Source organism: Etheostoma spectabile, chromosome 5, assembly GCF_008692095.1.
Source record: "Etheostoma spectabile isolate EspeVRDwgs_2016 chromosome 5, UIUC_Espe_1.0, whole genome shotgun sequence".
In the NCBI taxonomy this organism is placed as follows: domain Eukaryota; kingdom Metazoa; phylum Chordata; class Actinopteri; order Perciformes; family Percidae; genus Etheostoma; species Etheostoma spectabile.
The window spans coordinates 2,925,472-2,942,246 of record NC_045737.1 but is presented as its reverse complement, the minus strand read 5'-3'; the positions used below and the strand labels follow the sequence as shown (position 1 = coordinate 2,942,246).

Sequence of the window (16,775 nt, the reverse complement as noted above, 5' to 3'; positions counted from 1 at the left end):
TAAGCGAGATCGCTGCAGTCGGCAGCGGCAAAACAAGCTACAATGTAAGTTAATAGGACAATTGTCCAGCTTGTATTTACGTAAAAGTGCTCATTTTGCCGCTGACAGGCTCAGATTATTATTGTAAGTGTCTGACAACATTATGGAAAGGATTTCAAAGGAGGTCAAAAACAGTAATTTTAGCATCCTAAAATACACTTCATTCAGGCGCCCAGATACCTCAGTTGGTAGAGCGGGCACCCATAGATAGAGGTTTACTCCTTGACGCAGCGGGCCTGGGTTCGACTCCAACCTGTCGCACTTTGCTGCACGTCATTTCCCCCTCCCCCCATCTCCCCTTTCATGTTTTCAGGCTGAAAATGCCCAAATAATAATCTTAAAAGGTCCCATGCCATGCAAATTTCACTTCATGAGGTTTTTTAACATTAATATGTGTTCCCTAGCAATCGGTGTAAACCGAGCCCTGGGTATCCTGCTCTGCCTTTGAAATAAAAGCTCAGATGGGCAGACCTGGAATCTTGCAAGGTTACCTCCCCTTTATCTGCTTTGAGAGAGAGTTTGGCCCACCCATGAGAGAGAGACATCTTGGCTTTCAAGCGAGCAAAGTGGCAGTTGGTCAAGGCCAGACTTTGCTCACTGAACATTTATGAGATGACAGCTACTGTGGCTGATCAATAACAATCTAATTGAGTAACAGTTAATGCCAGGACTCACCTTGTGTCCCCTCCTGAGCTGTTTGGTAGTGCCGTTGGTGGAGGAGGAGGATTGGCTGGGGGTCCAAAGGCTTTCAGAGAAGCAGCATGCATTTCTTCTACATGCTCTCCATTGTCCAAGCTCTCCTTGTCCTCCTCACTGCTCACTGCAGTGTTTTTTGGTGAAACAGTGTCCTGTCCATCCTCAGGTGGTGAGCTCTGATCAGGTTCATCACCTGGATCTACAGGTTTGTTGATGTTTTTTTCCTTTTGTTGGTGTCCTGCCTGCTTCTGCTGTACTTCAGACTCTGTCTCTTGCAGTTTGGGCTCAGTGGGAGAATCAGGATGGAGATCAGTAGCCCCTGGTGGGCTTTGTGCGTTTGACTCAGTTACTGTCTCCGTCTCCTTCTCTGCTGCTACTTCCTGATCCATCTGGGTCTCACTGACTTGGTGGGAATCGGATTCAGCCTCATGTTCTTCTTCCTCCTTTTCTTCCTCTTTGACTTCTCGGTCACCGTTCACATGTACATTCTGCACGGTCTCCTGTCCTTGCTTCACATCCTTACTTTCTTCTTCCTCCTCTTTCTCAGCTTCCTCTTCCTTCTTTATCACTCTCAGCGGAGATCTGTCTGTGCCGCTGAGCAGCTGCAGGGTTACATTCTGGAAATAAATGATTGAAGAGCTGAACATATGCTTGATAAAGTAGCTGAGTATGAAGCATCAAACTGCTGCTGCCAGGTTTTTAACACCTTCTAAAAGAAGTGACCACATCAGCCCTTCACTGGTTACCTGTGAGTTCTGAGATTGACTTGGGGATCATAGTGCTGTTTTTCGAAGCCTTGCTAACCTAGCCTGATCGCTGCATGAGATCCTCCAGCAGGGCCTATTAATAGTTCTTCTCAGAAAAGAAAAATCAGTAACCTCTTTTGAATCTCTTCTTAAAAACGACTAAATCATATGGCTTTTTCCTAAATGATGGTATTTGTTGTAATTGTTTTATCGTGTGTTATATCTTGTGTTTGGACTGTATATACTATTGTTATTTACTACATTTAAGGGTGTGCAAAAAAAATATTTATATTCTAATTGCGTAAATATACACAAACACATACATACGAAAAGTAACTACATTTACATACTGTGAATTGTTTTTTGAATCAAAAATCGATTTTGAATCGAATCGTGAGCCTAAAAATTGGAATCGAAGCGTACATCGTAAAAGTCATGTAACTTTGTTTTGAAAAGTGCTGTATAAACATAATTGTTATTTTTATACAGTTACATCATGTTGTCCATATGCAGTATAGGTGTCATTAATCCGATGTATGTACTGTATGTTGACATACTAACATTCCAGTCTGCCAGTGAAAGGCTGCGTCCCTTACCTTAATGGTAGTGACAATCACCCCCAGCACAGCCTGGCCACTGTACGATTCACCGAGGTCAAACTCCCCTCGCAAGGAATGAAACACTCCGTTCATCACACGCTTCACCTGCAAGTACACACATCTGGCCTCACCTTTCATTGCTCAAAAATGATGAGTGTAGTCACACACTGTTGCCCAACAAAACAAAACGTTTACATAAATAAGCCATTAAAACCTAAGCAAACGTTGTACCTCAAATGGGAGTTATGATATGCAGCATTAGTCAATAATCCTGTAATGACATGAATATTCTATGCTTTCTATGCTATGTGTATATACTATAATAAATGAATACCCTGCCTATAGGAAGTAACGTTTATGACATAAATAATCGTAAAACTCTAACTAAACTAAAAACTAAAACTATAACCGAAAAATATCTGAATTTAAAAATTAAAGTAGGTCTGTTTACAAGGTGGTTAATTAATGTTATTAAGAATACTTTTCAGAGTTTTTTAAATCTTTGTATTACCTTACAGTGCTTAAAATGCACCTGCACTCAGGGGTTTTCCTGCATGGCGAGGAAATTTGGTGCCCCTCAAAAGATATTTTAGTTAGCTCCAAAGGCAAAATGGTGACAAAATGATAAGAATCGAGACAAAAAATAGCACTTCAAATCTTGTTTGACTGTGTTTAATAGCAATTTAACCCTAACCCTAGTGTCCCGATGTAGTGCAGCATGACAGAACTTAAAGGAATCCAACATTTATGAAGATTTATTACATTATCATATTAGTGATATTATATTCAGTGTATTCCAATTCTGTCATAAAGGTGTTGATTCAGCGTGTATTGCTTTCCATTATACTAAAAGGTTTCTAATGAAAAGCGCTGAAAAGGCCAATAATGATCAGTTACCAAATACATGATGACCTTTGGCTGTACGACTTTAATCACAGCCTGAAATGAGACGCAGTTAGTTTATAAAATGCTTTATTACCTTGTTATTTTTGTCTCATGGTGTTTTAAGTCTGGTTCATATTCAAAATGTGTTTGAATACTTCTAGCTGGGGACAATATTTCACTTCAGTCTAATGGGAACTTGTTGATGGGTGTATATTAATACATTAGTACTACTACAAAAGGTGCACAGGTACAATGTAAAAGACTCCTAAGCAACATATCACGAAATTGAGAGTGAGATTTTTTTGTGTTAGTTGAAAGAAAATATCAGTAGAAAGCTACACTTTAGGTGGTGAAATGCAAGCTGGGAACCACGAGTGAAGGGTCAGCCATCCTTTACTGACATCTGGTGGTGGAAATGAGCTATTGCTGATCACTTTCATTCTGAGAAAGTTATAGTCTTCTTATGCATGATGGAAACAGGAGGCAATAATTGTGCGGCACTGTCATTTTATTGTGTGTGTGTGTGTGTGTGTGTGTGTGTGTGTGCGTGCGTACGTGCGTGCGTCTCCTCACCTCTGCTGAAGTATCTCCTGAACTTTCCTGCTCTGCCAGTTTCTTCTCCAGGTCAGCCACTTTTCTTTCCAGTTGTTCCCTTACAGCTATTCCTTGCTGCTCCAAGGCTGTGTACTTAGAGAGAATAACAAACAGTGACTGCGTGTCGGTCGGTCGGTGTGTGTGTGTTTGACGCATGTGCGTGTGAGGCTGCGTGCTTGAAGGAAGGTGGTAGGAATGTAAACAGGAACATAAAAAGATAAAGCCAAAATTATTTTCATGAGGAATGAATACCACTTGTGTGTATGTACAAAATTCCTGGAAAGGCACATTCCTGACAAACGCATTCCCTGCCGACGATGACCCCTTAGGTCAAACTAGAAGCTGACTGACAATTACTCATCCATCTTACTTTTTCCTGAAGGCCTTGCAGCTCTGCGGTCTGCCCGCTGTGTTGTAACAAAGTCTGCTCTTCTAAATCTCTTGACTGCTTCAGAACCGTAAACTGTTGAAAAGAGAGGGAGGCAAGAAATATGTCAAACCCAAATCATATATTCACTTACATTACAAAAAAAGCTTAAACAATAACTGTAGTTACAAGAAAAATGGGGATAAATAACTACCTAATATGCATATTTGTTTTCTTTGACATCAGCAATTTGAGCCTTTGAGTTTTCGGTATGTGTATTACAGTTTTTCTGAATTGCTTAAACACTAAAACCCATTCTCTGAACCAAATGCTCAGTGACCTAGTAAATAACCATTTTGATTTTTTGATTTGATTATTAAGGGCAGCAAAGTTAAACACAACAGCAACACAGTTGTCATTGTTTTCACACGACGAGTCAAAATTGTACACGTTTCTACCATAGACTGTTACAGCAATATGAAGGGTGATCCAAACCAATTATAAAGAATGTGAGCCAGTTCAGAGTGCACAGAGTGGATGCTGAGGTAGAAGAAATATTTCATTGACTTTGATATTGCAGTTTTACAACATTTTTGACTGTACAGTCATGTGCTTTTCATTTTGTTTTCTTTGTTCTTTTTTTAGTTGGATTACTGTATTGTCTATTCAAACATTCAATATTGCAGTGTTCAAGACCTTCACTTACTTTTTGTTTTCATTGCAAAATGAGTTTACTATATTTTTCTTTAATACATGCCCTGGACACTGTGTTCTTGAATTTTTTGAGCTAATGTCTAGTCCAGTTCAGACCAAAGATTTGCGACAAGACAAGTAAACTTCCGACTTTTTGTAGCTGGATATACCATTTGTTTTGTCTTAATATGAACGTGGATAACGTTAGTGATAGTAAGATGCTTCCTACAGTTGACCCTCTAGTGATGAATCGGCAAAAACACGTTTTATTTCTCTGATTCCCGGCTTTATTCTAACGCCGCTGGGCACTCTCTCTCTTCAGTCCCTATCTCTCTCCACCATACAACGTTACCGTGATTTCGGACGGTCGTAGAGGCTCCGTCTAAAACTCTGCCCTTTCAACCAGCTGTTTGTAACATTAAAATAAAATGGCCAAGGGATCATTTTATTTCTATAGTTTGTAGCTGACTTTTCCAGCTGACTTCTCTATTGGCTGTTGAAACAGGTGACGTCTCTTATGTTCCAAAAACCAGCCTCTGCGTCTTGAACAGCTGATTCACAGTGAAACCATCAGCTGGTTTGAGTCGAGCTGAGACGGGCCGGTTCAGACCGCTGCAACTTCTCCCTCCGACGTTCTGAAACTGTTTTGTCTCATCGCAAATATCTGGTTTTAACTGGTCTTAATGAATGCTCTGTAGTGTTCTGAAAGCATTGTTTGATTTTGCCAGCAGAGTCAGGTGTTTTGTTAATGTAGTTTAGGGCTGCAGCTATTGATTATTTTAGTAATGAGTATTCTACTGATTATTCCATCGACTAATCGGATATGAAATACTTTAGTTTTATTGAAAAGCAATAATATACAATAGTTTGGTTTAATTATCGGGAAAAAGCAAACTTTTCATTGCCTAAATTGCTTACAATATCATCTCTCAAAAAACTAAACATTAAGTGCCTTATTACATTGTTTTCTGAAATGCAATAACAACCTCAAACTAAAGCCCACATAATGGAAATAAACATTACCTTAAGTTGTGCAACTTAACTGAAACTGATCTGTATATAGGCATATATGTTAATATTAGTTATACTTGATTACAATGTTACACTGCTCTGTTACACTTATGCTAGTAGATTGTTGATCAGCTGTTTCTCCGTAAAGAGAGAGAGTGAGAGAGAGAGAGTGGTGCGCAACAATCAGCTGTTTTTAGTCAACAAGTCGGCTCTTTAGATCAAATTGTGGTCACCACTTCGTTTTCTTGGCTGTGATTTAGGTAGTTGTTGTGTTAGCTGTTTTATTCAATTTTGTAGCATTTGAGAAAATAAAAATTGAAGTGCTTTTGAAATAGCATTGAGTAAAAGTTGACATATTCCAGTCTGTGATTATCCATCAGCATAATCCTTAATAATAATAATTAATAATTTTAGTCAAAATAATTCCTAATGTCTGCTTTTCTATCTCAAACATTAGGTATAATTTCCTATAAATGAGGTTTATTAACCTTAAATTCCAAAAATAACTGTGGAACTACAGTTAATAAGTTATGTAGTGTTAAAACGTCAAAAAAACATTGAAAAAAGTGCTGAAAAAAGGGAAAAAAATGTAAGAAAAAGTTAAAAACATTGATTAAAAGCGTAAACAAAAGTGTTGATTTTCAATTTTGACAGGAAGACAATACAAGGGTTAATTAAACGAAGCTTTGAGGCCAATCCTTTTGCATTGAGGATTTTTAGTAATCAAATTATTCGAGTTATTCGAGGAATTGTTTCAGCCCTACTGGAGTTTGACAATTTGGTTTTGTGTTTACTGTTTTGAGAAAATGGGTTTCAAGAAATGTGTCGCAGCAATCGAGAAAAACTGTAACAGAAGCGTTCAAGGGTTTTTATATCTCACGAGTAGTGCGTCATCTGATCAGCCAATCTGATCAGCCTTTATGGAGACCACCGATCAAACTATATAAAGCCTTTATCGGCCGATAATCAGTGACCGATCAATTGGAGCACCCTTAGATATTATATTCTTGCTAAGAGGGTTACTTCAGCATCATAAAGTTGCTTGACTTTACAAAAAAGAATGGTCAAACTTGATGCAGCAGAGGACGAGATATAACAACGTTTAGTCCCTAGTATGGATCAAGATCTAAAAACTCTGGAGGCTACACCCATAATCTAACCCTGATGACATCAGAACGTTCATCGTAACTACTTCAATTGCAGTTCCTCATTAAGTCCACAGGCTATGAGTCAAACGTTCTGACTGAACTTGCAATTATGTGTGTGTCTGTGTTTAATGACAGCTAGTTTGTCTACTTTTTCCTGTAGCTGGGTATGCTTGTCCTGCAGAGCATCTCTTTGCTCTGTGAGTTCAGCCAGCTCTCTACTGTGCAGCTCTTTAGCAGAGGCCAACACCTGCTCACACTTCCCCTTCCACTCCTCCTCCAGCTCCGCCTGCAGCTGAGACAACTGAAACACATACATGATTTATGCCATTGGTACGCAGATGTATAACCATAAATCTCCACTTCAGATAAACACTTCCATAAAACATGTTTTATCAACTCGTCCAGAGTATATTTAAGTGATTTCAATCATTTATTAAATTTAAAACCCATCACGTTTTTGTTCACATTCCTACAGTAGATCCCTTTGATTGGATGCTACCTGTTCCGATGCTGCGTTGTCAGTGCTGGTCCTGGCCTTGCGGAGTTGAACTCGGAGGTTGTCCAGCTCCTGCTGGCTGCTCTTACGTAGCTCCTCCACCTCCTCATCCCGACGCTGACGCTCCGCCTGCCACTTCTTCCTCCTTTCCAAAAGTGTCTTATAAGAGAGGGGAACCCACCGTTTGTCAAAATTTACACAACTACTTCTTCACATTTCAAAAACTCTTTAGTATAAAATCCTTGTTTCCACAGTGACTTCTGTGTACTAATGCTGATATTCTTGACATTAGACATAAATGGCCGAACGCACCAAAAGAGGTCTACTCAGACCTTGTTTTGATTTTGAGAGAGAGAAAAAGAGCTGTTTTTTTCTGCAGCCGCACTACATGTTTGGAGAAAGTTACTGTAATCCGCTATGTAAGGATGTGAATAAAAATTATATTAATGTATATTCAGGCGCCTTGTGGCCCAAAACTGCTGTGCTCTCTCGCTGCATGTCTGTCTCGGTCTCTCCGCTGCCTCACTGACTGACTGAGGTCGGTGTTTGTTGCTGCTTGAGATCAGCGTGATAGTGGTGCACACCACGGAGATCCGCTCTATTCATATATTTTTTATGGTGAAACATGAGGACCAGAGGATGTTAATGATCATGTGAATCAAGCTCATGATTCCTTGCGCCGATACCATTGCAAAATGCCACAGCAGCTGAGTGTGTGACAGTTTCTTAACAGCCCAATAGGCTGCAAAAAAAAAAATCATCTGGCATCTGGGAGAAAGTCTAATGACCCTACTGATAGAGGTCTCTGAAACAGAAAAAACCTTTGCCTAAATAGCAACCTTTTCTAAAATACGGCTGGTTCTATAGTGTTGTTGCTTCAAATCTGATGCCAGCAGTGCACCATAGAATCATCAAATGAGGCCTGTCAATTATCAAGTGTAAACCCTCTGTAGAGAATCAATGTCTGTCAACTTTCACGTGCACAAGGACAAAAACATGAAGTATACTTACTCGTTCTAGGCTCTCTTTATCAGTTTTTAGGTCCTGCAGTTCTTCCTCCATGTTGTTGACTCTCAGCTCCATTTCTTTGCGTCTTTGCTTCTCTGAGCGGTACTGAGCCTGGGCCATCTCTGCTGCTTGCTTCAGTTCTGGAACACACAAACAGCATTGTTAGACCAGCATCTCTAAGCTAGTCCAAGTGTCACAATGTTTAAAATCCTCTATTGTGAGTATTTATTTTGTCTTTCATGCTGCAGGGCCATGTTTCTTTGTACATGGTGTTACCTTGATTTGACTGTTGATCATTTTACACCAAGTTAATCTAAAGCTGTTAAAGCAACACATTCTCATGCCCAAAACTGTTCAAATGTAATTATTCACACATCTGAAGTGTACTCCTATGATGATGATGATTTCAAGTTAAACCCCATACTCATTTTCAGACATGACTCCATCCCTAAGAACAGGGGTGGCAAACATATGGCCGATGGTCCAGATCTGGTCGCCAAAGGATCCAACCAGGCCCACTGGAGGATTTTGCAAAGTGTGAAAATTACAGTGAAGTAATTTATTTGAATTTAAAAACAGCAACACAAACCTTCCATCTGTGTTTCCAAGGCAGCGATGCGTTGGCAGTGCCTCTCACCGTCCTGCAGCGATGAGTCCAGTTTACCCTGCAGCTCCATGGCCTTCTGCCGGTGAACTGTAGCTTCTAGCTGCAGCTGTGACAGCTGGGCCGTGGCCGTGGTCAGATCCTCCGTCAGACGAACCTGATGCAGACAGACAGGGGGAGGGGGTGAGAGGAGGGGAGCGACCAGTGGCTGTCTACAGTACAGAAAAAACCCGGGCTACACAGAGACAGTGTAACAACATAGTGACAGCCTAGATGAGTGGCTACTGGTGCTAGTGGCGTGAGCAGGCAGACCTGTGGGAGAAACAAATTGTGATGATGGCTGATGGAAAAGGAGACAGAAGGGATAAAAGAAGAAAGAAAAGTTAGTTATAATGTCAATGAAGTATGATATAAAAAGGATGATTTCAGTGGCAGCGGTCAGATCTGGATCAAATAGTAGTTCCACATGATACCTGACTTTTTGTGCAGCAGGTTTGGAAGTGTTGCTTGATCCGGACAAACCAGTTAGATCAGCTGTTAAAGTGCCCATATTATGAAGAAGAAAAAAAAATCCCTTCTTCTGGGGATTTGAGGCTTTATTTTGTGTCTCTGTTGCTTCCACACACAGATGAGAAAAATCTCCAAAAGGCATCAAATGACAGATTAGACATTCGTATAATATTTCACAAAAAGTTAGATTTTATTTCCATCATTTACACTTTCAAAATAAAAGAAAACTAAAAAATGGCGTCTGCAAAAGTTTGGGCACCCTGAAGAGTTTTTAACATGCACTGCACCCTTTGGAAAGCTGAGACCTGACAGTGTCATGAATTGTATTCAATCACTGTCTGGAAAGACCAGGTGATGTCCATCTTAAGGTTTTAAATGCCCAGACTCATCTGACCTTGCCCCAACAATCAGCACCATGGCTTCTTCTAAGCAGTTGTCTAGAAAACTGAAACTGAAAATAGTTGACGCTCACAAAGCAGGAGAAGGCTAGGAGAAGATAGCAAAGAGCTTTCAGATGCCAATATCCTCTGTTCGGAATGTAATTAAGAAATGGCCGTCATCAGGAAAAGTGGAAGTTAAAGATCTGTAAGATCAAGATAAATATCAGACGGAACAGATCACAGGATTGGGAGAAAAGCAAGTCCAAACCCAGGTTAGACTGCACAATCCATCCAGAAAGACCTGGCAGACACTGGAGTTGTGCTACACCACTCCACTATAAAGAGATACTTGAACAAATATGGTCTTCATGGAAGAGTCATCAGAAGAAAACCTCTTCTAAGTCCTCACCACAAAAATCAGCAACTGAAGTTTGCAAATGAACATATAGACAAGCCTGATGCATTGTGGAAACAAGTTCTGTGGATTGATGAGGTTAAAATAGAACTTGTTGGCCGGAATGAGCAAAGGTACATTTGGAGAAGAAAGGGCACAGAATTTATGAACCTCTTTCCAACTGTTAAGCATGGGGGTGGATCAATCATGTTATATTGCAGCCAGTGGCACAGGGAACATTTCACGAGTAGAAGGAAAAATGGATTCAATAAAATGTAATAAAATTCTGGATGCTAACTTGATGACATCTGTGAAAAAGCTGAAGTTAAAGAGAAGATGGCTTCTACTTATGGATAATGATCCCAAACACACCTCAAAATCCACGGTGGATTACATCAAGCGGCGTAAACTGAAGGTTTTGCCATGGCCTTCACAGAAATCTCAAAGAACTGGAAGACTTTTGTAAGGACGAATGGGCAAAGATACCTCAAACAAGAATGGAAAGACTCTTGGCTGGCTACAAGAAGCGTTTCCAAGCTGTGATACTTGCCAAAGGGGGCAGTACAAGGTATTAACTCTGCAGGGTGCACAAACCTTTGCAAACACCATTTTTTGTTTTCTGTTATTTTGAAAGTGTAAATGATGGAAATAAAATCTAACATTTTGTGACATGTTATACAAATGTCTAATCAGTCATTTGATAATTTTTGGAGATTTTTCTATCTTTTCTTGGCTTCTTTATGCACATTAATACAAATGTTTACCTGGGGTGCCCAAACGTTCCAGCCTCACTGTATGAACCTGAAATTAAGTGAGCATAATATGGGCGCTTTAAATCCCAGTGTAATCCCTTACTACCGTCCTGCACCCTGTTTGGCAGAATTGACCATTTACTGTCTCAGGGGACTTCTCTGGTATCTGTATCTGTTTATCTTTTTAAATTGGCATCATTGCAAAATAATTTCAGGCAGAAAGTGAAGGACCCTTCTGAGTTTAAACTGTCAGTAATGAACTCACTGCAGAGATAGGCTTTGTTTGCTCATAAAAAGCAGCTGATAGACAAACAAACTTTTGGAGCGCTTCCACAATTCGTTTTGTTTTCTTTTTTTGTAGATACTATTTGAACCCAGTCTGGTAAAAGTACACAGAGAAAACAGGCTCACCTGGCCGGAGCCCAGGTCCTGAGGCAGTGCATGCTGAGAAGAGAGAGCAGTAAATGCTAGATTTTTCTCAGAGCAGCACTGCAGCGTAAATAACCAGACAGAAAGCAGTAGGTAAAGAGTGAAGCAACTTCTAATTAGCAATTGATTTGTAGCTTTCAGTGTTAGGAACAGAAAGTAAATAATTAAATCAGAAAAGATTGCGTAGAATGGGTGATAATGATGCATGTGTTCTAACGATATTATTCTAAACATATCACTTATTTCTAGAACAGAACCATGTATATCCGTGTTAAATTGGCTTTGCAAAGTAATTTTGCCAATCTTCACTGTCCTGTGAAAACCTTGTAACTCGGAATCGTCAACTTGTTATGAGGGACTGAAACCAGCTCTATATTTAAAATCTGTTATGGACATGTGAAATAAAAAGTGGAGTACTTTTGATTGATTAGTTTCTTTTCTGACATTTCAGATTCTTACATGTTGAATGCAAAAATGCAAAAAAGTAGTGAAAACATGCAGTTGATTATGGAAGTTATTTTAAAAGGTTGCAGCAAGAAACAGCTGCATACTCACACAGATTTAATTTTGTTCAATGTGATGTCTGTATTGATTTCTTGTTGATCATTATTGTTTAAATGTTAAGAGCCTCACCTATACTCAGGCTTTAGCCTGACCGATTCTGGGGTTTTGATGTTGATAACAATACTGATATTCCAGTATATTGGCTTTGGCATTTCTGTACTGACATTTTTTGTTTCTCATCATCTAACATATTTGCCTGGTCCCACCAAGGTTGGTTACAGACAGACAGACAGAGCAATGATTGTTACAGTGGGAAGGCACAATCTACAGTCTCAATGGTTCCATGTTCTCCAGTTAAGAAACATCCTCACCTTGTTCTGCTCAGCTTGCAGTAATCTGGCCTGGATCTGTTCACTAGAAGACTTGAGGGAGTCGTTCCTCTGTTCCAACAGCATGTTACTCTGCTCCATGTAACTAGAGAACCACATCACGACCACATTACATCAACCTCAAATACATCCGAGCTTGATTTATGGTCGTTTATGGCTCTGCATTAGCCAACGTAAGTGGTCTGAAGTTCACATCTCTATGGGAGATTAGCTGGGCAGGCGTGTGTATGTGTGTTTGTGTGTGTGTGTGTGGAGTGTGTGGTAGAGAAAGTGAGAGAGTGATGGGGATTAGCTTTGGAGCTACTAGCAACTCTAGAGTCATAGTGACAGAAACAAAGTTTGTCCCCTGTGTTTTCTGACCACGGTGGGAAATCTGTAGCAGGAAAAGTTACCCCTCTCCTTGATTTCTTCATGTTGTTCATGGAGAAGGAGAACCTGGGAAATGAGTCGGGGGAAATGTAACGCTACCAAGCCACGGCCAAGTACCGTGGGTTGCCGCAACGTGTAATTACATTTTTTGGGAGGTGCATGTCAGGGCTACGGCAAAGGGTCCATGTACCTATGTACAAAGCCATGGCATAGATTTTACACAGCAGCATAAATTGCGTGAAAACATTCCAGAGTACCACTAGTGACTAGCAGATGTAATCTCTAACATGTTTATTTTTAAATTAAATTAATTCATTTAAAAACAGTATAGAACTAGCGCACAACTTGTGTTTGCTACTTAAAGGGTAACTAGCATTTTTTTTTCAACCTAGACCCTATTTTCAATGTTTTTGTGTCTAAGTGACTGACAGGAACAACAATCTTTGACATTGGTCCAGTATTAATCTAGATCACTGCAGTCGGCAGCGATGAAACAAGCTACAAAATAAGTTAATAGGGAAATTGTCCAGCTTGTCTTTACTTTCACAGCAGTGCTTATTTTTCCGCTGACAGGGTCAGATTAATATTCTAACCGTAAAAAAAGATTATGGAAAGGATTTCTAGGGAGGTCGACCTTTCTGTTAAACAGTAAGATCCTTTTTTTACACATAAAAACATCCGTGAAATTGCGTTTCCTAAAGCCACCAGACTCCATATGAATAAACAGTATTTTTTAGCATCATAAACTACACTTCATTCAAGTCAAAAAGTAAAAAAAAAAAAAAAAAAATGTGAAGCTGTTTTGGGTTGACTTTACACTTTTTCAAATATCACAACTCTAGTTTTGATTGAAATAAACCGACTTACAGTATATGTAAAAATATGTTGGCTCTGCAAGCTAAAAGTATTGCCTTTTTAAATGGAATCTGGCAGCTTTAGTGCTAGCAACTTCAGAGCTGTTTCTGGTTAAACAGAAAGGTCTTAACCCTCATGTTGCCCTCGGGTCAATTTGACCCATTTTCATTTTTTTCATCACAAAAAAATGGGCCTTTGAAATGAGCTGAAAATGTCAACATTAGAAATATCAAATAACTTTGGGAAAAACATCAAAAAAGCACCCACAATAGAAAAAGTGACAAAAAAAATCTTAGAAAAAGCAATAATAGTGACAAAACCTTTTTTCATGGTTGACGGGAAGACAACACAAGGGTTAAAGAGGTTTTAAAGGTCTCTCTTTCTGAAGGGATAATTTCCATAATGTTGTCAGAAATGTAGAGTATTAATCTGAGCCCATCAGTGACAAAACTGCACTTTTATGAAGGTAAATACAAGCTGGAAAATGTACCTATTAACTTACATTGTACCTTGTTCCGCCGCTGACAACCGCAGCACTCTAACTTAATACTGGAGCAATATCAAAGATTGTTAACCCTAACCCATCAGTTACTTACTGCGATGGTGAAATTTCCACAGCAAATTTACAAAATTTACTAATATGGTTCTGTCACTGTCCCACTGCCGCTCCCCCCCACTCCCTGATGAAAAATGTCGTTCAGTGTTTCCCAAAGCCCAAGATCATGTCCTCAAATGCCTCGTTTTGTCCACAACTCAAAGATGTCCAGTTTACTGTTGCAGAGGAGAAAAGAAACTAGATAATAGTCACATTTAAGAAGCTGGAATCAGAGAATTTTTATAATAAAAAAAATGATTTATTTTACATTTAAAAAATGACCAACCAATTTATGGATTATCAAATTAGGTGGCGGTCGATTAATTACTAATAAATTACTATAAAAATAATTATAACAACTAATCAATCACTCGATTAATCTTTGCAGCTCTACAAAATAATACCATAAGTGACATAATGGTGGCTTAAAACATACAAGCTCCACATTATCATAAACATTTCTATTGAAGTGACAAATATATAGTAATATTAGTAGGTCATGATGCTCTGGCCTTCGGTCAGCAATGATTGTGACATTTTCTGACTCACCTCTGGTTCTGGTTGATGAGCCCCCCAATCTTGCGGTTTTGCTCCTCAATGCGAGAGCTTTTCTCAAAGACTTCCTTTTTTAAACATTCATTTTCCTAAAAACAGAATGAGTTTTCAGAACACAATTTGATTTCTGATTTTTTTTTTTTTTTTTACTTTCAGGGTCAATCCAAAGCAGGATGAATAAGCACATAAAGGCCTTTTCTACAGTACAGCACGGCCTTTTTACAGTTTTTATGTGACGTCATTAGAGCGCCGTAACTGTTTATAATCGCACATGGTGGTTGTGACACAAGTCTTCTCCAGAACAGAGATGGCGCTAATGAGCAAAGGTTACCTACTTCTACGAACTAGAAGAAGACAAAAGTAAACACCGGCAGAACCGGCAGCAGCATTGCCGTCAATGCTTCGATTTGATCTGATGACCTACTTTGTCGGATCAAACCTTTCATTCACCATAAAAGAACTCATCTTAACCCAGTAAGTAACTTGCAGTCACTCTGAGAGTCCTGACATCCGGTTGTCCGCAAACTTGTCCATGCTTCCTGTTTCCACTTTGTTGTGCGCCGATGAAAAAAGTAAATTGGTGCTCGCGCACTCAAAATCCTGGCACGCCAGCGAGATCTACGACATTTTGACGTTACATACACCCGCACAATCTCGGGAGCGGCTAGTATACCGGCAGCTTAACAAGCTGAGTCCAGACTAGATTAAGGATAGCCAGACAGATAATTTTAAGGGGATGGGAGAAAGAAGGGATGGCGTCAATCCAGGAGTGGGCTTGTGAGATGACCTGAACTTTCTGGAGGGTTCCTAAGAAGCTTTGTGTTTGGGAGAGACGTGTATGATGGGCTTATGGTATTTCCATGTACACATGCGTTTATTTGGGTTATGGTTTATTAGTCACGCATTGCCAGATCTTCCTCCACAGCGCAGCGGAGGATGGTCTGGCTAGTCCACACAGCATTCTGTAATGGGAGAGAAACTTGCTCTGGTTTATTGGCATTTCTTTGAACCAATCACAATCATCTTGCGTGGCGCTCAGCTCTGTATGGAGCCACGGTGCCGCAGCAAAAGAAGGAACTTGTTTTGGAAACGTGCACGTTAAAAATTTGTTTTAGTCGTGCAACAGAAAACTCAGATTGAACAGATAGTCTAGCTAGCTGTCTGGATTTACCCTGCAGAGATCTGAGGAGCAGTTAACCGTGGTCCTCATTAATCCACCAGGGTTTAGAATGACAACACAAAAAAAAGAACGTAATGGACAACCGGCCAAAAGGAAGGACATACAGCGGCAACATGATATAGAATCATGGTTTATTGACTATTTTGTTACTATTTTATTGAATGGTCTTGACTATTGTAGTTACTGTCAACTTTTCTTGATTTTTGTCAGGCTAGGTTGCGATGGCAGAAGGTGGGGGCTTAGTTCATGTTGCGAGTCGTTTGTTAAAAATAATTAAACGTAAAAAAAATAGTTCCAGTAATTTCCAGTACACCGAAAGATGCCGTGATTAGACAATCAATATTTGTGTTGTAAAAAGAGGTGAGGGGAAAAATCACCAGTAACAGAGCCTCTAAAACCACAAGGCACCGTACTATTCGGATGTGTACCTGGATAATTCTTTGGATGTTGTGCATGATCATGGAGGTTTCCATTGACATACTAGGAACAGCCATAGAAAGACTTCCCTGCCGCTGTAGGTCATCTATCTGTTAAAGATCAAAAAGACAAGAACCAGATGTATCTGCTTTCTATTATGAATGATGATGCTTCTTAATGAACATATTTTTACACAAACAGTGTATACCTTCGAGGCTAGTTGATCCACTTTATCCGCTACTTTTCCGACAGATAACCGGATCTCCGTGTTGTGTTGTCGGGCCTCAGTCATCAAGAAGGAAGTCACATCACTTGAGCCTGGCGAGAACAACACAATTTCAGGGTTGGTCTTTTTGTAACAGTTAACCCATATAAATCAAACGCAAAACTGTCTCACAGCCGTGTAGTTATATTAATTAATGACACTGCTGTTGCAGAGGAACTGCATCATAAAAGTTGTTAAATAAACAATTCAATTTAAATAAAAAATTCAAGGCACAGTTCAATTTAATTGTATCTATAGTATCAAATCAGAACAAGAGTTATCTCAAGACACTTTA

General features: G+C 39.6%; 1 protein-coding gene across 5 annotated transcripts in view; it reads right to left on the bottom strand.

The window, feature by feature from the left end:
- The window catches only part of fkbp15b (FKBP prolyl isomerase family member 15b), a 36,673-nt gene that overhangs the window by 2,017 nt on the left and 17,881 nt on the right, over positions 1 to 16,775 (bottom strand). For all 5 annotated transcript variants that reach the window (XM_032515996.1, XM_032515998.1, XM_032515997.1 and 2 more), the window contains exons 16-27: positions 16,424 to 16,533; positions 16,227 to 16,325; positions 14,613 to 14,707; positions 12,227 to 12,329; positions 8,872 to 9,043; positions 8,286 to 8,422; positions 7,278 to 7,433; positions 6,927 to 7,079; positions 3,930 to 4,022; positions 3,539 to 3,652; positions 2,078 to 2,185; positions 715 to 1,352 (exon numbers count right to left, since the gene is read on the bottom strand). In XM_032515996.1, the coding sequence (XP_032371887.1) occupies positions 715 to 1,352; positions 2,078 to 2,185; positions 3,539 to 3,652; positions 3,930 to 4,022; positions 6,927 to 7,079; positions 7,278 to 7,433; positions 8,286 to 8,422; positions 8,872 to 9,043; positions 12,227 to 12,329; positions 14,613 to 14,707; positions 16,227 to 16,325; positions 16,424 to 16,533 (1,978 nt within the window). The remainder of the gene's footprint in view (positions 1 to 714; positions 1,353 to 2,077; positions 2,186 to 3,538; positions 3,653 to 3,929; positions 4,023 to 6,926; positions 7,080 to 7,277; positions 7,434 to 8,285; positions 8,423 to 8,871; positions 9,044 to 12,226; positions 12,330 to 14,612; positions 14,708 to 16,226; positions 16,326 to 16,423; positions 16,534 to 16,775) is intronic.